Source organism: Odocoileus virginianus, chromosome 24 (genome assembly GCF_023699985.2).
Source record: "Odocoileus virginianus isolate 20LAN1187 ecotype Illinois chromosome 24, Ovbor_1.2, whole genome shotgun sequence".
Taxonomy (NCBI): domain Eukaryota; kingdom Metazoa; phylum Chordata; class Mammalia; order Artiodactyla; family Cervidae; genus Odocoileus; species Odocoileus virginianus.
The window spans coordinates 40,255,273-40,281,046 of record NC_069697.1 but is presented as its reverse complement, the minus strand read 5'-3'; the positions used below and the strand labels follow the sequence as shown (position 1 = coordinate 40,281,046).

General features: G+C 42.0%; 1 protein-coding gene across 1 annotated transcript in view; it reads right to left on the bottom strand.

Moving 5' to 3' along the window:
* Positions 1-1,551: 1,551 nt before the first annotated feature.
* BEST3 (bestrophin 3) overlaps positions 1,552-25,774 on the bottom strand; it is a 50,758-nt gene continuing 26,535 nt past the window's right edge. Inside the window, exon 9 of the mRNA XM_070454613.1 lies at positions 1,552-3,983. Coding sequence (XP_070310714.1) covers positions 3,062-3,983 — 922 coding nt within the window. The 3' untranslated portion in view covers positions 1,552-3,061. The remainder of the gene's footprint in view (positions 3,984-25,774) is intronic.

Sequence of the window (25,774 nt, the reverse complement as noted above, 5' to 3'; positions counted from 1 at the left end):
CACTTCCGTCTGTCTCCATAAACTCACTTTATAGGGAATTTCTTCATCTGATCTAGGCAACTGTTGGCTGGAATTTATAGCTGAATTCAACCACATGGACTCATTGAGTGAGCCATTATTCAGTTTTCAGTGCAAGGAGGAAATAGAGGCCACCTCAAATTTTGATGAAATACTGAGGAAGTTAAATAATTCTTTGGACAAAGGTGGAGGGAGGCAGAGATAAATGAACCCTCCTAGTCCTGCACAAAATGTATGATTCTAGTTGTGTATAATTTATCACCTTGGATTTAGGGACAGAAATTGATTATATTTCAAAAGCAGCTAAGTAGAAGCTTATTTGAATTTGAGCAATAGATAAAGCCAAAGAGAAGAGATTAGAAGATTTAAGTTGAAACATCCAAGAAAACAGCATTTAGAGATCGGAAGAGGGACACCCCTTGTGGTCCAGTGGCAAGAACCCACCTTCCAAATCAGGGTACTTGGGTTCCATCTGTGGTCAGAGAACTAAAATCGCACATACCATGGGGCATCTAAGCCCACGTGCTACAACTAGAGAGAAGCCTATGCTCTGCAACTAGAGAAGCCCATGTGCTGCATCTAAGACCTGATACAGCCAAATAAACAAGTAAGTATTTTAAAGAAAAGAGTGTGGGAAAGGTTAGGGATCCTGTGTTATAGCTGTGTTGCATTGGGGCCTGACTTCATAGTCTGTAGATAATGCTTCAGGAATGCAGGTACCTTTCCCAGGTGTAACACTGTTAACCAATATAGAGAACCATCTGGATACCATTTCTTCCAATGTTATGACCTTTTAGCTCTTCGCAAAATGTTAGTTCAAGTAAATGTCATTGCTGTCATGCCACTGGGGTGGCCCGTTGGGTGCCATGTCTTGTAAAAACGTGCTATGTGTAACACTGCTTGTTGGGAGAAGTTGGGGAAGGGAGGTGAGGGTTCTGCTAATTTTCTTCTGTCACAGAAATGAAGAGGACCATGGCTAGGCTGCATGCTGGAACACTGCCCTCCTGTGTGCATGCATAAAATGTCAAGGTGGACATCAACGGGGAGGACTGGGACAGGCCTCCAAGGCTGGAGAGTCATGTCCGGCTCCCGTGGGGCCTCCTCCAGAATTCTGGGCAAAATGCTGGCAGATCCAGGGCCCTACAGACAACGCAGCAGAGGGATGAAGCATGCTGGACCAGAGTGTGGGCTCTGAGTCAGAGAAACCTGGGCTTGAATCTGAGCCCTGCCATTTCCTACTTTGGTAATTTCAGTCAAATTATTTCTCTAAAGCCTCTGTTTTCTTCATCTTTAAAATGGAGATAGGGACTTCCCTGGTGTTCCAGTGGTTAAGACTCCATGGTTTTAACTGCAGGGGGTTGGGGTCCAGGAACTAAGATCCCACATGACATGCAGTCAAAAAAAAAAAAGAAAGAAAGCAAACAAGCATTGGTCTAAGGTATATTATTTGAATAAGAGAATAATAATAACTAACGTTAAGAAACAAAAGACTTCTTTTAAAAATAGATTAAAAATAGGTAAAAAATAGAACCTATTGCTGATTCATGCTGATGTTTGACAGAAAACAAAAAAATTCTGTAAAGCAATTATCATTCAATTAAAAAATGAATAAGTTAAAAAAAACTAAAAAATAAACGGGACTGTCATAGCCAAGGTTAAAAAAAAAATAATAGAGCTAATAGTATATCAATTCATGGGATTCCTGTGAGGATTAGTAGGATTATCTGTGAACTTCACATGCTATTGTGAACACTCAATAAGTGGTAGCAATTAGGATTATTTTGTTTCTTAAGCTTGCAGTCAAGCTTCATCATATGACCGAAATAGAGCAGTATTCTTTAGACATGGCCTTCCGGGCAAAGTTGGGAGCCCCCAGCAGATAAGACCAAGAACTCCTTGGAGGAAGTTAGTCAATGTCCCCTCCCCATCGTGATCCTGGATCCCTAACTCCAACACCCTACTTCATCCCAGACAACCTGCCAGACACAGTAACTGGTCCCGTGTTGTGACGTAATGGGGATTTTTACTTGAAGACCGAGTGGGACGGTTTCAAACCTTGTTCTTTGCTTCTGAAGCATTTGATTATGCAGCTATCATGCCCTCATGGCTTCCCCAGTATTCAGGACCTGAGACTGGTTGCAGAAGGAGACGGCCCGGCTGAGAGGGGGTGGTGGGGATCAGAAAGCTCCCACGCCCCTTCCTGTGAGGCTGGGAGAAGGCAGGCTGGATGAACTGACACTTGAATTGCTCCCTCGGAAACTTTGCCAAAACCTCCTTGAAAATCATGGCAGGGAGTAAGCAACAGAGTCGGCAGAGAAAACATGACAGCCTGAAAGTGGGCGGTGGACTAAAGTCACTGGACAGGGAGAAAGACTAGGGGCCCGAGAAGGACAAAAGGACGAGGAAGTAAAGGCAGAGGAGAGGAAAAGTAAGTCCTGAAAATTGAAAGGAAAGTTGCAGGGAGATGGAGCTTCCTGATGCTGATGAAACTTGAGAATTAGGAAATGATAATAGTTATAGAAAGCGGAGTGAGATGGTGAGAAAGACGCACACAGGGAAATTGGCATTAGGAGGGGGCTTTTGAGGCATCATATGATCCATCTCCTTGTCTTTATAACTGAAGAAAAGAAGAAAGGGGGGAGAAAAAAGGGGAACAGAGAATCATTCATCTCCCTTTTGGCAAAACTAGGGGATCGGACTGTGATCTATAAAGTCTTTTTCAAAGCTTAACAGTCTATGAATTTATAAGGCAGTCTATGAATTTATAATTTAAAACAACCTATGAATTTATAATTCATAACAATCTATGAATTTATATGATTCCTTATTTAAGGTACATCACTGTGGTCTGTGTAACTTCCATGAAAGTCACTTTGTGGTAGATAGCATGAATGTGTTTGATCTTCCCGTAATGTCAGTATCATAATGCCCTTCAAAGTTTTAAGTAGCTTACACAGCATGATCATTTAAAAAAAACAATTGACCAGCCCCCAGGTATGTTCTGGAACTAGTGCTTGAACTTTTGGGGAAGTAAGAATCTAGGCTAGAACCAGGTCCTAGGATGTTCTGGCCTTCCCTTGGGAGACTCCTCTGTCTGCTCACTGTTGAACTCTACAATATCCGTTTCTTTGGTGTCCAGGTTTTCCATTAGATACAGCACATCAGGAGAGACTCGAGGACCAGCCGCAAAGGTGATCCCACTGGTCTCTGAGGATGTTTCTGGGTCCAAGAAAGGAAGTGGCTCAGGCCTCATGGGATCCAGACTCAGGCCTGCCAGGGAGGTGCCGCTGGACTCCAGGAGCCTCCACTTTTGGGGGGACTTGTCCTTCTCATGAGGGTCTTCCTCAGAGGCAGACTTGAGGCTGCTTCTCTCAGCTTTGGCTGGAACAGTCTGGGAGCGAGGGTCCCTAGGAGGCACCCCTTTCTCGGAGGAGAACGGGACCGACTCCACAGGGTCCTCCTGCTGCTCAGGCCTGCTGGGCTGAACCCCTGTGAAGTCGGAGCTCTGGATGGAGGCCGTGGAGTCACGGTGGTCGTGCTCTGCCACAGGCACTAGTGCTTTGGTGGCTGTGGCCAATGCCTCGGGGACCTGCGGCATTTTGGTGGGGGAGCCCCTCACACTGGACTGTGGACTCAGGCTGGTCTCTCGGATGGTGGACAGCTCTCCCAGGCTGGAGCGCAGCTTGGGGCTCCCCTTTGGGGACCGGGGGTGCTTCCCGGCAGCCGAGGCACGGTGATGGCTTCTTGGAGGCACATCCAGCAGATCCCTGGTCGGGCTGAGGTCGCTCGGGGGGAAGAACATGGAGCTGTCGCTGGCCTGCCTCCCGTAGCTTCTCCTCCGGGGGCTTGAGGCGTGTTCGTGAGCGCTCAGGAACCTCTTGACCCTTCTAATCACCGAATGGCGATGACCGTGCTTCTCAAAATCCCAGAGCCACTCGTCACCCGGCAGGTCGGACCCAGACAACCTGAAACACAGGAGGACAAAATGCAGTCAGAGCAGCTTCAGGGGCTTGACCTTGGGGCCAGAGTCTCAAAATTAAGGACTGAGTTTGCTGTTTTCACACTACAGATTTTGAAATGGAGGAGGGAATGAGGTACTTTCATGTGAGATAATCTAGCAGAGGTTCCCAAACTTTTGGGTCACCTTTTAGACTTTTAAAAATTACTGAGTACCCTGGAGAGATTGGTTTATGTGGTTATAGCTACTGCTATTTACAGTGTTGGAAAGGATGACTGAGGACTATAAAAAAGCGCAAGAATGTACAAGCTCACATTCCATGAACTCAGTGACGACATCATCACATAGCATGTAGCCTCTGGGAAATTCCATTGTATACTCACAAAAAAACAAGAGTGAAAGGGCACAGAACAGTTTACTGTAATTATGAAAATAGTTTTGACCTTAAGGACTTGAATCTTGGGGTCTTGGTTCTTGGGGGATTTCCAGAGGTCCCCGCCCAGACTTGGAGAACCACGGGTCTAGAAACTTGGACATTAAAAAAAAAAGATATAATATGTGTTCTTTCTCTTTTGTTACAGGTGGACTAAAGCCATGTCTTCCCAGGGTCTATATAACCCCTGAAAACAATGGATCCTAGCTAAATTCAAGACAATCCAAACAATAGCTAACATTTACTGACCATGCACCTCCCATGTACTAATTCAATCAATTATCACAGTAATCATGTATGTTTGTGTCGTTATTATTCACGCTCTGCAGGTGAGGAAACTGAGGCCCTAGAGATTCATTAAGGCTATACACAGTTAGTGAGGGCTAAACCCAGAATATCTGATTCCAAAACCTTTGTTTTTTCTCCTAATAATCCATTTGTGTATACTTTATAAAAGTTGGTGGAAGTTAATGTATGATTAGACAGAGGAAGTATATTCAGGGAACGTTTGAAATTAGACATTAAGCTTTCATTCTTAACAGAAGTGGAGTGCTAATTCTGTATGCATCACAGACGTTTTAACCCATAGTAACTGACTTTAAAAACAGCAGGAAGCTAACTAGAGCCTTACTTGCCGATTTGCTTCCCTCCAGCACTAAAAACAAAAACCAAAACGGTAGCTCAAGAACTGCCAAACAAAACACACTCTGCCCCTCATGTACACTCCTTTCTATTTGCACAAACAGAACCTCTTGTTTTCCATCAAAAATTTCAACCATGGAATTTGAAATAAAGCTAAGGAAAAAGACATTTGCATGACATGACAGCAACAAATACTTGTTAAAATGGTCCTCTCTCTCAAACATGTGTCGCCTTAAAAAATTTATAAGTATTGTACGTGCCAAAGCCTTTGTTCTTAATCCCTTCTATATGAAGTCTGCTACGTAGGTGTCAAATGTCGAGGTAGAGCCCAGGGACAAAATAACATGTACAATATGTTCTTTGCACAGAGGTCTTTGATATTGCTCCTTGCCCATGCTTTGTGTTTCTGTACTTGTGGAAGGAGGGCATCCCTGGAGGTGGTATGGACTTGCCATGTGGTTGAGCTCCACTGGTGATTAAGTCTGGTTGGTTTGGTATTTTGAAGAATACTCTGTTGAATTTTTAACCTTGAGACATAAAATAGATAATCCTGGGCTTCCCCGGAGGCGCTAGTGATAAAGAATCAGCCTGCCAATGCAGAATGCAGGAGGCACAAGAGATGCAGATTCAAATCCCTGTGTCTGTGAGATTCCCGGGAAGAAGAAATGGCATCCCACTCCAGTATTCTGGCCTGGAGAATTCCATGGATAGAGGGGGCTGGAGGGTTACAGTCCATGGGCTCACAGAGTCGGACATGACTGAGCACGCACATGACTGAGCACGCACACATGTACGTGCAAATAATCCTACCATGCTTAACCTTCTCCTTCAAGGCTGAAATAAATGGATGATTGAGATAACTGTAAGGGATACTGTTCAGTAAGGTAGGCTCCTGCCTTGGATCATGTGGTTATTTGTCTCACATCTCCGTGAACGTGCAGTCTTCTTAAGGAAGCTCCAGGAAGAACCACTTAAAGACTTGCCCTTATACAGATGCTCCTGCTGACTCTGGGAGCAACAGTGACCTGGCCATCCCATTCCTGTGTTCGTACTGACGTCTGCAGTGACAAGATGCTAAAACTGGGTGCATTTTATGAGACATAGAGGAAAAAACTGGGACAGCATAATATTGGTGTAACCTGAAAGGGCAAAGTGAGTGCCCAAAGAAAACGTCATTCCTCCATGTTAATGAATAAAAGATGGATGATTGTGATGATTAACTGGCTAAATGTGGTGGGATGGCATCTGATTACCACCTTGTACTGTTATTCTAAAGCCCTGGCAGTGCCCTTGGCTACCAGATAGCCTTCTGGCCCAGCCTCCAGCCGGCACAGCTCAGATTCTGTTACATTGACTTGAGAAACGCAGGTTCATGCTTCAGCAGCCTTGGTGACACTCCTTGGTGCATTTCATTAGGTCAGATCTCCATTAGGTCAGTCATACACCAGGAACCCATTTAGTTACAGAGGACACGGGAGCAGTGGATCCCTGAGATCACCATGCTGGACATGCCCTGGGAACTGAGGTGGACCCGACAACGTCTCTTTATAAGACAGGCCTCTGTCCTCCATGTGGGATCTTGACTTTTTATTTGGGATTTGTTTTCCTTAAAGTGAAAATGTTAGTTACACAGTCGTATCCGAATGCTTGCCACCCCATGGACTGTAACCTGCCAGGCTCCTCTGTCTGTGGGATCTCCCAGGCAAGAATACTGGGGTGGGGTGCCATTCCCTTCTCCAGGGAATCTTCCTGAGCAAGGGATTGAACTCAGGCCTCCTGCATTGCTGGCAGATTCTTTACCATCTGAGCCACCAGGGAAGCCTATCTTATTTACTTCTTTTTTCCCCCTTAACTACTTCTAAGCCACACAACCTTGTAAGAATGACAGAATCTTCTAGGAAAAAATGTTAGTATTATTATTACTTCAAAACTTCATGAACCCTATAGAAAAACCTTCCTAACTTTGCACTGATGTAGTGGATGTATACACTCAACTGAGGCGAAGGATTAAGGCCTTGGGTCATACACTGGAGAAAAACAAATCAGTTGCAAAGTGTAAACGCCAGAAAGGTCAGTGTTCTTGCTGCTCTTCTACTGATTAACCCGCTGACATTGGGCAGGATTACCCATGAGGTCCTATTGCACCTTCCTGCCTCTGAGACTGTGCTGTGGACATGTGAGATTTATCCACATACCTAACTGAATGCATTGAGCATCTGCCACAAACACATTTGTTGCCTTAAACTCTATATAACATAATTTAAAAGGAGGAAGAAGACACATTTATAAATAGCTAAATTGGGGACAAATTACATTAAAGAAATATTTATTTGGTTGTGTGGGGTCTTAGTTGCATCACTTGGCTTCTTTGCTGCGACACACAGGCTCAGTAATAGTGGGGCACAGGCTTAGTTTCCTGAATGTGTGTGGAATTTTAGTTCCCTGGCCAGGGATCGAACCTGCATCCCCTGCATTGCAAGGCAGATTTTAAACCACTATACTGCCAAGGAAGTTCCCAGAGTAAGTTGTTGAGTTGGTCTTTGATATTGCATTGGAATCAGATAAACAGAGAAGGGAAAGAATATTTCAGGTGGAAAAAGTGACTTGAACAAATGAGACAGCAGGGAACTTTAGGTGTTTGTGGATAGGAAATACTCAGATTTGTGTCAAACACAGAATAGTGTCAGGCATAAAACTGGTAGTCCTGGACTGTATTATAATGGGTCACATATACCAGGTAGAAGGATTAGGACTTTACCCCAGGGGCAGTGGGCAGCTGTGGGTTGTCTCTGCGAGTGGAGGGCCTATCCAGAGTTGTGTCATTTGGTGGTCATGTCCCAGTGGGAAAAGCTACATGGAGAGCAATACTGTTGAGTGTTCTCATCCAAAAATGCTTTGGATAAGGAAGCTGAGGTGGGAACTTTCCATACCATTAGTCAGAGACCTCTTAGTGGGTCTTCGGAAGAACACTTGGTGGTCTGTGATCTGGGGGCAGTTTTACAAACCTCATGCTGGAGTGATGAAGGAAGCCCTCCTGCTCTTCCATGTTCTCAAAGAGAAAAGTGAAACTCCCCTGCACAGTGGACTTAATGATCTTTCTTCCAAATGTTTTTGTGATGGAAGATTTCATTGCCAACCCCCAAGGCCCATCTCCTTTCTCTGACAGTCATGGTTCCCCATACGACGACAGAAACTGTGGTTTGAGAATAAAACGGTTTAATGATTAAAATATGCAGAATAGGGACTTGCCTGTGGCTAAGACTCTGTGCTTCCAATGCAGGGGACCTGGCTTCAATCCCTGGTTGGGGGAACTAGATCCCACAACTAAGAGTCTGCATGCTGTAACTAAAACCCAGGGCAGCCAATTACATAAAGACAAGCATTTAACAGATGCAGAATAGAATATATTAAAGATTCTTTCTTCCCAAGTACCTTTTAAGTCTTTTTAGACTTTCTTCTCCTCTTTATTTGGTTTTTAAAATGTACCTTTAGTACAGGATAAGTACAGTCCTGAGGCCCAAATATAACACCACTTAAAATGCCCCAAAACAGTTATAGCAGAAATATTATGTCATAGAATGTAAGCACCCTCATTATATTGCTATATATTAGAGAAGGTCAGCTGAAAAATCTAAGTCTTATGTCCTGGAATTCACTCGGACTGAGATAGGCAGGTAATTAGAGACCGGAGGACATTCATGGAAAGTGCCATGCAGCCATTAGCGTCCAGAGGATGGAATTTGAGAATTACCTCTGTGGTGAGGGGGATAATTTATTTCAGGAGCTTGCAGAGCCAGGATGACTGCTGCCCAGGCTGATGCTAACTAGCTGTGTGACCTTTGGAGAGTCACTTAACCTCCCTGTAGCTTAGCATCATACTTGAGAAACTAAGTATGATGTATGAGAATCTAAGCATGACAACAATCCTCAACTTGTTTTACAAGGTGTTTGCAAGTTCAAAAGGAATAATATATGTGGAAAAGCTTTGAAGAGTAGATGATATAAAAAGGACTCTGTCAATGACTGGCAAACTTTCAGAGAGGATTTCTAAAGCACCACTGACTACATATGATTGGAAGAAATAATAGAGTCTGTCTGAAGGTCACTCCCCTTTCTCCTTAAGAGTGTCCTTTAAACACCTCCAAGCTGCCACCTAACAATTAACATGTTGGAAGGGATGACTACTGTAGTCATTTAATGATGAGATGAGGATGTCGAGTAGATGGAGGGCGAATGAAAGGATAGGAGGAACTGGTTTTTTTGCGAGAAAGTTGATAAAACCAATCAGATGGTGGGACTGCCCTCACTTGCCTCCCAATATTGTTTTTGGTGCCATTTGCAGACATTGTCAAATCCCGCCAAAAAAAAATTTATGGCACAATATAAATGATCAGTGTAGAAAAAGCAAGAATGAGAAAGGTTGTGGCATGTATTGGGCTATTTTTGAAAGGGAGGAGAAGTATACATCGGGGAGAGAGAAGAGGTTATAAAGCTCAGCAGGTTAGTTGGTTCTGGAAGGAACAAGTCACATCTACATGTCAGAATTGGGATGTATTCTTAATTTAATCTCAAGGTAAAGAAACGGTTTTAAGAATACCTATTGAGGACTTCCCTGGTGATCCAGTGGCTAAGAATCTGCCTGACAAAGCAAGGGAGATGAGTTCAATCCCTGCTCCAGGAAGATCCACATGCTGCAGAACAACTAAAGCCCATGAGCCACAGCTACTGAAGCCCACACTCTAGAGCCTGTGTTCCACAATAAGAGAAGCCCCCGCCACGAGAAGCTTGCACACTGCAATGAAGAGTAGCCCCCACTTGCTGCAACTAGAGAAAGCCTGCATGGCAACGAAGACCTTGTGCAGCCAAAATAAATAAATAAATAAATAAATAAATAAAAAATACAGTGATAAAGGTTTAAAAAATATCTTTTGGATACCTACAAAACCACCAACTCCACAGTCTCCCTGACCAATAACTAATATCTGAGGGCTCTGATATAATTAAGGCCTCTTGAAAAGGTGCTTGGGTTGCCCAGGGGTACAGAAGCACACCTGTCACTTCCTATTGCCACAACAAAGAAGAGGCTGGGTACAGGACTGCAGAAGATGGCAGCTGACATCCAGACTTCTTGGGGCGGGTCTAACATGGAAAGACCAAAACGGCCCCCACGGCTTGAAAGTTTTAATGTAGTTTTTCAAAGCAAGCCTTTTGCAAAGCAAACCCCTTCTCTTTAGTGTGATCAGGTAAATATAGAATTTCAAACAATAAACAAGATGATGTTTATCTTTCTTTCTTTGTGGCCACTTCTGAAGTGGTACTTTGACAATTTAAATTAAAATAATAAGAGCTCATTTGAGCAGAGCTGAAATGAGGACTTTAGGAAAATGATATTTTAAAAATGGGCTCTATGTCTCATGTCAGATTGATTGTTTTCAAATTGTGAGTGTCCTCAAAGTCAAGCAGCTGCCTTGGAGGGAGCCAGGAATTTGCCTGAAAATCTATCAGGGGAGAGACACGTGTGCAGGAGTGTTTATTCATGGGCAAAGCAAATGTGCTCTTCAAACCCAGTAGAGGTGCACACTCTTATTTTTAACCTTTTGCACTGCAGAATCCCTGTCAAAGCTAACCAGGGATTTATAAAAGGAGTAAAACCCTCATGCTAAGCTGACAGAGGCTTCAGTCACCCAGCAACCCGCCTGCCTGCTCCTTCCCTGATGAGAGAGTTTTAAGCAGTGAAGCATCCTGGGAGGTTGCTGAGCCCAGAGAGCTGGCCATCCTCCGGAGGCCTTTCAGTTGCCTCTCTGCTAGTGTGGACCAAGGATTATGGCAAATCTGGCTAAATAACAGGCATATCCAGCCTCACATTATCACTTTGCTTCTGCTGACCCATCCTATTCTGGCTGTCGCAAGAAGAAATTGTGGCCCAAAGTTACAGTCCTCACCTTTCAATGCTGTTGTATCCTATGTGAGTTTTGTTAGAAAAGGACATGAAGCTGTCTGTACCCCTCATACCGCTTAGACAGGGAAAACTAAGCATCAGCAGTGACCCTGTGTCGGTACATGAAAAAGTCCCTGAGCAAGTTCTAAAATTATGAACTTAATGCACATTCACATCCTTGGGAATTTCCATCTCTCCTTCCTTTTTGGTACATTAAGTGAAAATCAATGTTCCAAGAATACATTTTTGTTGAAGTTAGTGATTCAGATTTTGATATACGTTTGGTTGTTTATGGCACAAGCATGCAATAGTATATATGTATATATATATGACTATGTATTTTCTTGTTAAGTTAAAATGTTTGAATATAGTTGGCTAAGAAGGGATTACTGAATAAAACATCCATCTAGAAGTATATTTAACCACATTTTGACACAGTCTGCTTGCCTGAATACATATTTTGAAAATTTGAACTAATATCACTAAGAATACTTCTGAATGTATAGTACTATCCTAAATGCTTTGTGCACATTAAATACATATATGTATAATTGCAAAAAAGTAACTGTATTATTTCTACATATTTTTAGAACTTTTGGAATGATTTCCGGGTACGTGGTTGTAGTTTGACAGAACTGAATAAATCTTAAGTCCTCAACTCCTAACTAGAAGGAACTCTAACAGAAATTTGAATACTCTCCTCTTCATTAGGGGCTTTGCTGGTGGCTCAGATGGTAAAGCATCTGCCTGCAATGTGGGAGACCCAGGTTCGATCCCTGGGTCAGGAAGATCCCCTGGAGAAGGAAATGGCAACCCACTCCAGTACTCTTGCCTGGAAAATTCCATGGACGGAGGAGCCTGGCAGGCTACAGCCCACGGGGTCGCAAAGAGCGGGACGCGATTGAGTGACTTCCCCTTTCCCTCTTTATTAGGGCTTCCCAGGTGGCGCTAGTGGTAAAGAAGCCACCTACCGATGCAGGAGACATGAGACTGGGGTTAGGCAGTGTATTAAAAAGCAAAGACATCACTCTGCTGACAAAGGTCCATATAGTCAAGGCTGTGGTTTTTCCAGTAGTCATCTACTGGATGTGAGATTTGGACCATAAAGAAGGCTGAATACCAAAGAACTGATGCTTTTGAAATGTGGTGCTGGGGAAGACTCTTGAGAGTCCCTTGGACACCAAGGATATTAAACCAGTCAATCCTAGAGGAAATCACCTCTGGCTATTCATTGGAAGGACTGATGCTGAAGCTGAAGCTCCAATACTCTGGCCACCTGATGCGAAGAGACGACTCATTGGAAAAGACCCTATGCTGGGAAAGATTGAGGGCAGGAGAAGGGGATGACAGAGAATGAGATGGTTGAATAGCATCACCGACTCAATGGACATGAGGTTGTGCAAGCTCCAGGAGATAGTGAAGGACAGGGAAGCCTGGCGTGCTGCAGTCCATGGGGTCGCAAAGAGCTGGACACGACTTAGAGACTGAACGACCTCTTTGCTAAGTGGATATTTAATTGACTTCACAGACCGATTCCTTGAGAACACTACCAATGTGAGGATGTTTTGACATATCTGAATCATGGCAAAAAGCCCAATACAACAGTGATTTTTGAAGAGGACTTCAGTCAGCAGGTTTAAGGTTGCCAGACTGAGAGCTGCTCTTAGATTAGCAGCACCCTGTGAGTACAGCCCCACGTGGACGCCCCTCACAACACACTTGAGCGATCCACTTCTTAAGCAGCACAGCGTCTCTCCTCCAGAATCTCAAGTCCTTTAGCTGTTATGGATGAATATTTTGTTAGGGTTTTTCCAATACCTTTAAGGGCTACTTTACTCTTGGCTGCTTTGATTTCCGACATAGGATTAAAGGGAGTTATGAGACTTCAGGTCTTTAATTTCCATGTATTCCATCCCTCAGAGCCTTAAAAGTATGTGCTAATAGATAAATCCAAGTATCTAAAAAATAGTAAGAATTTCGGAGTGGACTCATGATGGTAAAATGTGAAGACAAGCATTCTCCCTCAAGCTAGCTTGTGGTGGCCTGGGCCTGAATCTTATTTTTCATTTGCTTAAAAGAGAGAATTATTTTCAGCAAAGTTGACTTGAGTGTGAATATTCTAGGTTTGATTTGGTTCAGTTCAGTTCAGTTCAGTCACTCAGTCGTGTCTGACTCTTTGCGACCCCATGAACCGCAGCACGCCAGACCTCCCTGTCCATCACCAACTCTCGGGGTTTACCCAGACTCATGTCCATTGAGTCAGTGATGCCATCCAACCATCTCATCCTCTGTCGTCCCCTTCTCCTCCTGCCCTCAATCTTTCCCAGCTGTCAGGGTCTTTTCAAATGAGTCAGCTCTTCACATCAGGTGGCCAAAGTATTGGAGTTTCAGCTTTAGCATCAGTCCTTCCAATGAACACCCAGGACTGATCTCCTTTAGGATGGACTGGCTGGATCTCCTTGCAGTCCAAGGGACTATCAGAATCTTCTCCAACACCACAGTTCAAAAGCATAAATTCTTCAGTGCTCAGCTTTCTTTATAGTCCAACTCTCACATCCATACATGACCACTGGAAAAAACATAGCCTTGACTAGACGGACCTTTGTTGATTTGGTTAGGTAAGGTTTATCAAGCGTTAAGTGTCTGCTACTGCCTTAAGAAGACCTAATAATGTTTTCATGTAAGGGTTTGGGTATCTTTTCTTGATGTGCATCTTATGGACAACTCTTCTTTTGGTTGCTTGTGGGTGCTTTATTAATCTTGATTACTAGTGTTTCCATGGTTAAGCTAATGAAACAATGCCTTAATCAAAATAGCAGATCAGAAAGCATTCTATATTATGACAAAGTAGAAACTAAAGAGCTTCAGTTGAAATCATCTTAGGTATGGTAATGGGAATGAAGTTCAAATAGGAAAGATTCTTTTTCATTGTTCAGTTATTTCATAGAATGGTTTACTAAGTGGAAATTAGAGGCTGTATAATAAATAACATGGTTTATTAAATGCTCAAGACAAAAATATCTATGAAAGCATTTCTATTCTGGGTGCTAAGCACAAGGATTGGGAGATGGAACTTCAGCATTGGTTTGGTGTTAGAAATTATAAAATGCTGTTTTAAAACAGAAACCTTTAACACATCTTTAAAAATGTTTAAATCAGATTCAACAGAAAGATGAGCTTTGTCAGTTACATCTTTCTTTGAATTAAGATATGATAAGGAATTTCCCTGGTGGTCCCAAGGCTAAGACTCTGCGATCCCAGTGCAGGGGGCCTAGTTTGATCCCTGGTTAGGTAACTAGATCCCAAATGCCACAGCTAAGAGTGCCCATGCCACAACCAAGACTGGGGGCAACCAAATAAATAAATAGAAATAAACATTAAAAAAAGACATGATGATGGTTGGATGTGGTGGGAACACGTTCCTGCATCACTGGCTGCACAGGTACCACTTCCCCTTGCCCTTTGCAGCATCCATCCTCAGTCCTTCCCTCCAACTCAGGCTCTGAGCCCCCCCTCTTCGTGAGCAGCCCCAGCCCCTGCTGCCCCCCAGGTTTTCTCTAGACCCTTCTCTGTTGATTCTCCTGGCTCCCATGTCTTCCCTCCTCTCTCCCTTCACTCTAACTGTCCTTTTTCATTCTTTTTTCAGAGCGAGAAGAGCCATTGATTTTTTTTTTAAATATATTTTACTTCATCTTATAAAGGCTTTAAGGTGGCAAAATCCCATGGATGGAGGAGCGTGGTGTTGCAAAGAGTAAGACAAGACTAAGCGACTTCAGTTTCACTTTCTATAAAGATAATACAATGCAATAATATCTAAAGACAGGGCTAGGATAAGGAACGGGCTTCCCAGGTTACTCAGTAGTAAAAAATCTGCCTGCCAATGCAGAAGATGCAGTTTAATCCCTTGGTTGGGAAGATCCTCTGGGAAAGGAAATGGCAACCCACTCCAGTATTCTTGCCTGGAAAATCCCATGGACAGAGGAGCGAGGAGGGCTACAGTCCATGGAATCACAAAAGAGTCAAACACGACTTAGTGACGAAACAGCAACAACAAAGAATGAGGAACACTAACAAGATGAGACCGACAGGGTACCTAGAGATACAGGCCAAAAAATCTCACAGGCCGACTAAAGGTGGGCTATGGATTTGGTTTTCAGTTTTCAGTAGCCAAAACGAAAAGTCCATCATCAATTATAAGATCCATAGTCTGTAAGAGAAATAGTGTTAAGAGTTACCTATAAAAGGCAAAGTTTCTTTTTCTCCCCATTGATGGCTGAGATAAATTTTTCTGTGGGTCCTTTGATAAAAGGGATGCTAAATCATACAGTGGACATACAGTGGACAGTACTACAGTAAATACCAAAGACAGTCTTGGTGGATCTGTCCAGACAAGACCAGGGCATAATAGCGAAGTGAAATTCTATAGAGATTGGTTAAAGTAATTCCAAGCGTGGGTGGTAGTGTAGGGAGGGCAGATTCCCCTTCTGTAAACACGCTTAAGGTGTTCCCATCCTAAAATTTTATAAAACAATTAAAAAACATGACATTGTCTTTGACTTTGTGTCTCATTGGATACTGTCTAGTCTATCTCCTCTTCACAATACAGACTTCTCAAAAAAAGAGTTCATGTATAGTTAATGAGTTAAGGAATTATTTTGAGTTTTTGGTCTTTTGTTTTTAAGGCATGAAAGTGGTATTGTGGTTATATTTGCCTCACAGTGGGTAAAGATGAGTGGGAAGATGTATGAAACCAGGTTGGCCATGACTTGATAACTGAAGGTAGGTGATGGCTACCTGAGATTTACGATAGTTTGTTTTCTACTTCTGTATATGTTTGAGTTTTTCTATTATAAAATTATTGGAAAAATAGATTACATTGGCAATCTTGATCTCCTTGCCTCCCAATCACCCCTCAACCTGCTGTAATTTAGCTTCTGCCTCACACTCTCACTTAAGTCTCCAATCGCTTTGAAATGCAAACTCCTATGGTGTTTTTCAGGCTTCCTGTTGAGACTTCCACCCTTGGTCTCTAGGACAGGGCATTCTCGGGGATCTTCTCCTGCATCTGTAGTGAGCATTCCTACTCTCTTTCAAGGACCCCTTTATTCTGATCACCCTTTAAGTGACAGTGTTCTACCCTTTGTATTCTGGCCTACTCACTTGACATGGTTCCTGGGTGCTCCCACCCACTCTTTGGGTTCTAACACACCCACGTAGTGATAACAGTTAAAATCATCCCTCTGTGCTTTTGTCTCTGTGCTCCCAGCCTGTTGCACTTCTCCATGTGAATTGCCCATAAATGCCTTAAATGCAACCCATGTGAAAGGAAGCTGGCTCATATTTTTCCCTTTCAGCAGCTCTTTCTCACTACTCTCTATCTTCCTTAGTTCATTACCAATCACTCCATCATTTTAAACTCCTTCTCCTTTCTCAAATCTGTCCCTTTTGCCATCTCCACTGCCAACATACATTGAAGCACTGTGCTACTTTGGCCCTTATGCTTTCCTGTCTAAAGTATACCAGTGGCCTGCTCACTGGTCTCTCTGACTCTAGTCTTATCCTTAGGCATCCATCTTTCAGCCAGTTGCTAGGACAACTTGTTGAAAACACGAATGTGACCATGTCATTTAATAGCTTTGGAAAAAGGCTGAAACTCTTTACTCAGACTCTAAAACCCTCTATGATCCTTCCTTATCTCTCCCTCCAGACTCATTTCTTGGCTCTTCTGCTTTGCATATCAAATTGTTATTCTAATAGAAACATGTTTCGCTGGTGGCTCAGAAGTAAAGAATCCACCTGCCAGTGCAGAAGACGCAGATTTGATCCCTGGGCTGGGAAGAAACTCTGAGGAAGGAAATGACAACCCTCTCCAGTATTCTTGCCTGGAAAATCCCATGAATAGAGACACAGAGTAGAAAAATCACTGCCAGGGGCTAGGAGGTTGGGGGAGATAGGGATAAAATAGGTAAAAAGGTATAAAGTTTCAGCTGTAAGATGAATCATGTCTGAGAATCTAATTAAAACACGGTGAATATAGTTGATAACACTGTATCATGTAATTGCAATTTGCTAAGACAGTAGAACTTAAAACATTCTTACCAAAAAAAAAAAAAAAGAAAACAAGTATGTGAGGTGAAGGATTTATTAATTAATGAGATGGGGGAATCCTTTCACAATGTATACATATATCAGATCACCACAATTACACTTTATCTTATAATTTTATATGTCAACTCCATTGCAATAAAGCTGAAATTTTAAAAAATTGTTGCTTTGAATACACTATCATTCCTTTCTGTCTTTGCTCATACCTAGAATGTACTCTCTGCTGTATCCTCCCACTTCTGTCTATGTGCTATATGCAAATTTGTTCTTTTTTTTTTTTTTTTTTTACTGATTTTCTTTTTTTTTTTTTTTTTTTGACTGTGCTTTGTGGCTTGCAAGATCTTAGTTTCCCAGCCAGGATCAAACCTGGGCCCTGGCAGTGAAAGCACCAAGTCCTAACCACTGGACCACCGTGGAAATCCTTCCAAATTCATTCTTTTTTTTAATCTTATTTTAATTTTTTAAATTAGACTGTAGTTGATTTGCAATGGTGTGTTAGTTTCAGGTGTACAAGCAAAGTGAATCAGCAATATCTATCTATGTGTCTCCACTCCTTTTTAAGATTCTTTTCCCATATAGGCCGTTACAGAGCATTGAGCAGAGCTCCCTGTGCCCTGCAGTAGGTCCTTATAGTTACCTGTTTTATACATAGTGAAACCCTGCAGTAGGTCCTTACAGTTATCTATTTTATACATAGTGAAACCCTGCAGTAGGTCCTTATAGTTACCTATTTTATACACAGTGAAACCCTGCAGTAGGTCCTTACAGTTACCTGTTTTATACATAGTGAAACCCTGCAGTAGGTCCTTATAGTTACCTATTTTATACATAGTGAAACCCTGCAGTAGGTCCTTACAGTTACCTGTTTTATACATAGTGAAACCCTGCAGTAGGTCCTTACAGTTACCTATTTTATACATAGTGAAACCCTGCAGTAGGTCCTTATAGTTACCTATTTTATACACAGTGAAACCCTGCAGTAGGTCCTTACAGTTACCTGTTTTATACATAGTGAAACCCTGCAGTAGGTCCTTACAGTTACCTGTTTTATACATAGTGAAACCCTGCAGTAGGTCCTTACAGTTACCTATTTTATACATAGTGAAACCCTGCAGTAGGTCCTTATAGTTACCTATTTTATACACAGTGAAACCCTGCAGTAGGTCCTTACAGTTACCTGTTTTATACATAGTGAAACCCTGCAGTAGGTCCTTATAGTTACCTGTTTTATACATAGTGAAACCCTGCAGTAGGTCCTTACAGTTACCTGTTTTATACATAGTGAAACCCTGCAGTAGGTCCTTACAGTTACCTATTTTATACATAGTGAAACCCTGCAGTAGGTCCTTACAGTTACCTATTTTATACACAGTGAAACCCTGCAGTAGGTCCTTATAGTTACCTATTTTATACACAGTGAAACCCTGCAGTAGGTCCTTATAGTTACCTGTTTTATACATAGTGAAACCCTGCAGTAGGTCCTTACAGTTACCTATTTTATACATAGTGAAACCCTGCAGTAGGTCCTTACAGTTACCTATTTTATACATAGTGAAACCCTGCAGTAGGTCCTTATAGTTACCTATTTTATACACAGTGAAACCCTGCAGTAGGTCCTTACAGTTACCTGTTTTATACATAGTGAAACCCTGCAGTAGGTCCTTATAGTTACCTATTTTATACATAGTGAAACCCTGCAGTAGGTCCTTACAGTTACCTGTTTTATACATAGTGAAACCCTGCAGTAGGTCCTTACAGTTACCTATTTTATACATAGTGAAACCCTGCAGTAGGTCCTTACAGTTACCTATTTTATACACAGTGAAACCCTGCAGTAGGTCCTTACAGTTACCTGTTTTATACACAGTGAAACCCTGCAGTAGGTCCTTACAGTTACCTGTTTTATACATAGTGAAACCCTGCAGTAGGTCCTTACAGTTACCTATTTTATACATAGTGAAACCCTGCAGTAGGTCCTTACAGTTACCTATTTTATACACAGTGAAACCCTGCAGTAGGTCCTTATAGTTACCTATTTTATACACAGTGAAACCCTGCAGTAGGTCCTTATAGTTACCTGTTTTATACATAGTGAAACCCTGCAGTAGGTCCTTACAGTTACCTGTTTTATACATAGTGAAACCCTGCAGTAGGTCCTTACAGTTACCTATTTTATACATAGTGAAACCCTGCAGTAGGTCCTTACAGTTACCTATTTTATACACAGTGAAACCCTGCAGTAGGTCCTTACAGTTACCTGTTTTATACATAGTGAAACCCTGCAGTAGGTCCTTACAGTTACCTATTTTATACATAGTGAAACCCTGCAGTAGGTCCTTATAGTTACCTGTTTTATACATAGTGAAACCGTGCAGTAGGTCCTTATAGTTACCTATTTTATACACAGTGAAACCCTGCAGTAGGTCCTTACAGTTACCTATTTTATACATAGTGAAACCCTGCAGTAGGTCCTTACAGTTACCTATTTTATACATAGTGAAACCCTGCAGTAGGTCCTTACAGTTACCTGTTTTATACATAGTGAAACCCTGCAGTAGGTCCTTACAGTTACCTGTTTTATACATAGTGAAACCCTGCAGTAGGTCCTTATAGTTACCTGTTTTATACACAGTGAAACCCTGCAGTAGGTTCATATATTTACCTATTTTATACATAGTGAAACCCTGCAGTAGGTCCTTAATTGTTATCTATTTTATACATAGTGAAACCCTGCAGTAGGTCCTTACAGTTATCTATTTTATATATAGTGAAACCCTGCAGTAGGTCCTTATAGTTATCTATTTTATACATAGTGAAACCCTGCAGTAGGTCCTTACAGTTATCTATTTTATACATAGTGAAACCCTGCAGTAGGTCCTTATAGTTACCTATTTTATACATAGTGAAACCCTGCAGTAGGTCCTTAATTGTTATCTATTTTATACATAGTGAAAGTGCTAGTCACTCGGTCGTGTCTGACTCTTTGCGGCCCCATGGACTACATGTAGCCTGCCAGGCTCCTCTGTCCGTGGAATAGTCCAGGCAAGAATACTGGAGTGGGTAACCACTTCCCTTCTCCAGGGGATCTTCCCCACCCAGGGATTCAAGTTGGGTCTCCTTCATTGCAGACAGGTTCTCTACCATCTGAGCTACCAAGGAAGACTGTATAGTAGTGTCCAAATTCATTCTTAAAGATGCATATTAGGGACTTCTCTGGTATTCAGTGATTAGCTCTGTGCTCCCAATATACGGGATGCAGGTGTGATTCCTGGATGGAGAATTAAGATCCCACATGCCGCATCTCGCAGTCTAAAGAATAAAAATTTAAAAAATGAGATGCATACTACATTCCCCAACTGAAAGTGGCTTTTTTTGACTCATCGGACCCCATGAAGTATACCTTCACTGTATTCCCATAAAACTCTCAGCATTTCTCTATCACTGCATTTACCACATTGTTTTATAAGTAGTCTCATTATGTCTGAGAGCTTAAAAGACATGTTTTTTTTTTTTTAAATTTGTTTTTGTTTTTGCCTATTCCTAGCATCTGGCATAGAATTTACCATGTACAAGGCCCTAAAAGAAAATTTTGCTTGAATAAATGAACATGTAAGCTCCATATGTGAAGACACAAGGAAAATGAAAATTTAAATTTGCACTTGAGATAAAAATGAGGAGAGGAATTACTTTATTTCAGTAATGTATATTTGAAAAATGTGTAGAAAATAGAGCAATATTTTGAACATATTCCTGAATATAGAGAACAAAGAAATTGTCTCCAAGGAGTTTCCTTTTTATGTGGAAATGTGTAGCATGCTAAATGTGAAAAAATGTATGAGTCGGAGTAATTTCTCAGGTTGTCCTTGGATAGTAATATTGTTATTCAATTATTGAAAGACATTGCCTCCATTTTGGAATTTCTGAATCATGGGAATTGTGATTACAAACCTGAAATACTGATAGGAAAAGATGAGGGAAATCTGATTTCTGAATTAAATATGCTGGGAACATATATCTTAAAAAGAATAAGAAAATTTAAAAAAAATATTTAGGAAGGGATTTTAAATGAACATTGAGATGTTTGCATCCATACCATGCTGACATCTAGTCTTCATCCAAATGCAAGAAAAACTTGGCTCAAGTCATCATCAATCGCCTGTGCTACAATAATCCTTACTTTTACTATCTTTTCCCTGAACCACACTCAGATGATTTACTCGGTATTGATGTTGTATTTGGTGAGTGAATAATTCGATGCTTAGCAAATTATCTTTTAAGATTTTAGAGGACACCTATTATCTTCGCCAGCCCAGCAGACCATTCACCCTTCTCCTGTAACAGCACCTTCATCTTTCTTGCCAGCATCACCTGCTCCATCTTGTTGGTTGGAGCTGACCATACCCCTTGGTCCAAAGATGGATGCATGCAACAACATTAGCTAATCAAAATATCGTGTTTTCTCATTGATAGTTATTGGTTCAGAAACAGATATGTTTGCCAAACCTAGCCAATCATAATGAATCCAGTACTTCAGGTTTCAGAGTTGGAAAAGAGATATGGTTTTTCCACAGCATTTGTTGAGAAGATAGGTTGTATACCTGGAGCTGCTGGCTACCATCTTGTCTGTCTGACATCAGGAAGGGAGAGCCTGCCCAGAACCTGAGCCAGTGGAGAGAAAAGTAAAACTGAGAGATAGAGAGGGCACTGCAGGTCTTGGTGACGTACGTGAGCCTCTGGACCCGGCCACATCCAAAGCTAGGCCACTTTCTGGATGTGACCCAAGAAATCCCTTTTTGCTTAAGCCCAGCTTGAGTTGGTTTTCTGTCATTGGCAACCAGAAACATCTTGTCTAATAACATACTTACGGGAAAAAGTGATGCTAAAGGATTAAAGAGGACATTCACATTCTTGCTGACTTCCAAAACCCTGAATTCCTACAGTGACCTTTCCTGGATTGTGAGGCCCCCCTTTAGGGTCCTCATTCGTGCAGAAAGTCAAGACCAAGTAAACGTTTGCCTAGCTGTTTCTTGAAGAGTTAGTTCTAGTGGAGTCCAGTTAAACGTCTCACAAAAACCTCCCCTAAAAGACCCTAGGGGGTCTGTGCCTGCGAGTAAAGAAGTGATAGTAACTAGTAGTAAATAGGCCACCTTAATTAGTAGTAAATAGGCCATTATAACTAACAGTAAATAGATTAGATCTGATAGACAGAGTGCCTGATGAACTATGGACAGAGGTTCGTGACATTGTATAGGAGACAGGGATCAAGACCATCCCCAAGAAAAAGAAATGCAAAAAAGCAAAATGGCTGTCTGAGGAGGTCTTACAAATAGCTGTGAAAAGAAGAGACACGAAAAGCAGAAGAGAAAAGGAAAGATATACCCATTTGAATGCAGAGTTCCAACGAATAGCAAGGAGAGATAAGAAAGCCTTCCTCAGCGATCAATGCAAAGAAATGGAGGAAAACAATAGAATGGGAAAGACTAGAGATCTCTTCCAGAAAATTAGAGATACCGAGGGAACACTTCATGCAAAGATGGGCTCAATAAATATCAGAAATGGTATGGACCTGACAGAAGCAGAAGATATTAAGAAGAGGTGGCAAGAATACACAGAAGAACTGTACAAAAAAGATCTTCTTGACCCAGTTAATCATGATGGTGTGATCACTCACCTAGAGCCAGACATCCTGGAATGCGAAGTCAAATGGGCCTTAGGAAGCATCACTAGGAACAAAATTAGTGGAGGTGATGGAATCCCAGTTGAGCTATTTCAAATCCTAAAAAATGATGCTGTGAAAGTGCTGCACTCAGTATGTCAGCAAATTTGGAAAACTCAGCAGTGGCCACAGAACTGGAAAAGGTCACTTTTCATTTCAATCCCGAAGAAAGGAAATGCCAAAGAATGTTCAAACTACCACATAACTGCACTCATCTCATAAGCTAGTAAAGTAATGCTCAAAATTCTCCAAGCCAGCCTTCAGCAATACGTGAACCATGAACTTCCAGATGTTCAAGCCGGATTTAGAAAAGGCAGAGGAACCAGAGATCAAATTGCCAACATCTGCTGGACATCAAAATAGCAAGAGAGTTCCAGAAAAACATCTATTTCTGCTTTATTGACTATGCCAAAGCCTTTGACTGTGTGGATCACAATAAACTGTGGAAAATTCTGAAAGAGATGGGAATACCAGACCACCTGACCTGCCTCTTGAGAAATCTGCATGCAGGTTAGGAAGCAACAGTTAGAACTGGACATGGAACAACAGACTGGTTCCAAATCGGGAAAGGAGTACGTCAAGGCTGTATATGGTCACCCTGCTTACTTAACTTATATGCAGAGTACATCATGAGAAACTCAGGGTTGGAGGACGCAAAAGCTGGAATCAAGATTGCGAGGAGAAATATCAATAACCTCAGATATGCAGATGATACCACCCTTATGGCAGAAAGTGAAGAGGAAGTAAAGAGCCTCTTGATGAAAGTGAGAGAGGAAAGTGAAAAAGTTGGTTTAAAGCTCAACATTCAGAAAACTAAGATCATGGCATTGGGTCCCATCACTTCATGGCAAATAGATGAGGAAACAGTGGCTGACTTTATTTTGGGGGGCTCCAAAATCAGTGCAGATGGTGATTGCAGCCATGAAATTAAAAGATGCTTACTCCTTGGAAGGAAAGTTATGACCAACCTAGACAGCATATTAAAAAGCAGAGACATTACTTTGCCAACAAAGGTCCATCTAGTGAAGGCTATGGTGTTTTCAGTAGTCATGTATGGATGTGAGAGCTGGACTATAAAGAAAGCTAAGAGCTGAAGAATTGATGCTTTTGAACTGTGGTGTTGGAGAAGACTCTTGAGAGTCCCTTGGACTGCAAGGAGATCCAACCAGTCCATCCTATAGGAGATCAGTCCTGGGTGTTCACTGGAAGGACTGATGTTGAAGCTGAAACTCCAATACTTTGGCCACCTGATGCGAAGAGCTGACTCATTGGAAAAGACCCTGATGCTGGGAAAGATTGAGGGCACAGGAGGAGAAGGGGAAGACAGAGGATGAGATGGTTGGATGGCATCACTGACTCAATGGAAATGGGTTTGGGTAGGCTCCAGGTTTGGTGATGCACAGGGAGGTCTGGTGCGCTGCAGTTCATGAGGCTGCAAAGAGTCGGACACGACTGAGTGACTGAACTGAAGTGAACTGAAATAGGCCATCGTAACTAGTAGTAAATAGGTCATGTTATCTAGTAGTGAATATGTCAACTTAACCACAGGATCTCTCTGACAACTGATAATTGTTTGCTTCATTCTTACCTTCTGGTTCGCTTTCAAGCATTTTATTTTCTGTGACAGATTTCCAGGCTTAGTTAAATTTGAAAAATAGCTTAGACTTGTTCAATCTTTCTGTGCCAAAGTTTGACATCCACAAATAAGGGATCTGTACTAGTTGATAATTATAATGCTCTTCAGTTATTTATAGAGTGTTTTTGTGCTTACTATCTTGTTTAATCTTCCCAATAATCATTCGGATTATGTATTTTCTCCAAGGTCTTATAAATTCTTACTACCATGTTTCTGTATTTAGAAATAGGAGGAATACATATTTTTGTTTTATTACTAATATTTCTTTGGCTGTGCCACACAGCTTGTGGGATCTTAGTTCCCTGGCCATGGGGTGAACCTGGGCCCTTGACAGTGAAATCGTGGGGTCCTAACCACTGGATCACCAGGAATTCCCAAAATACATATTTTAATACTTTCTAAAGAATACGGACACTTGCATAGGAATGTGAAATTATGATGATTAAGATGAATATGTAGATCAAGATTAAATCTTGAGACCATAAAAAAAAAATCTTCATTTTATGAATGCATAATCAATTGTGTCTGACCCTTTGTGAACCCATGGACTGTAGCCCACTAGGCTCCTCTGTCCATGGGATCTCCATTCAAGAATATTGTAGTGGGTTGCCATTTCCTTCTCCAGGGGATCTTCCTGACCCAGGGATCAACCCAGAGATTGAACCCACATCACCTGTGTCTCCTGCACTGGTTGGCAGATTCTTTACCACTGAGCCACCTGGGAAAGGACGCAAGTGGTACTTGCAGTCCAAATAGAGTCATCACGATGACTTCCAGCCCTATCAATGGTCTGGTCTCCTTTCTTTTACAAGTCAGATCTTCAAATACTTTGCATTAATCAACGACGGGAGAGGAGGGGAAGGTTAAAGCTTATAGAGTGATCTAAAAACAAACATCTATTAATTTTCAAAACTGAGAAGGTTGCCAGATATCAGTGAAACTACCACTGCAGAATATATTACAAAAGAGTGAGAAGTGCAGACAGCAGGGAATTGCTATTTATAGAGACTGAGCAATCTGCTGGGGTAGGGATGAGTACCTTGGTCAGGAGGAGACCCTGGACAGGAGGGCCAGGCTTAGCAGGCATCTAGAAGTAGAAACAAGGCCAGCCTGGAGTAGCTACCTTTACCAAGCTGTGCTTGGAGAGCAGCAAGGCGAGTTTCCTGACTCCTATGTTGACTCATTATTTGCCATAGTGCCTGAAATTATACTTTCAGTCATGTTTTTCTTTGTGTCTTCAAGGGATTTCAGCCTCAGAGGTTCTAGGGGCCCTGAGAGCCATTCAGGGCTTCCCAGGCTCAGTGATAAAGAATCCACTTGCAAAACTG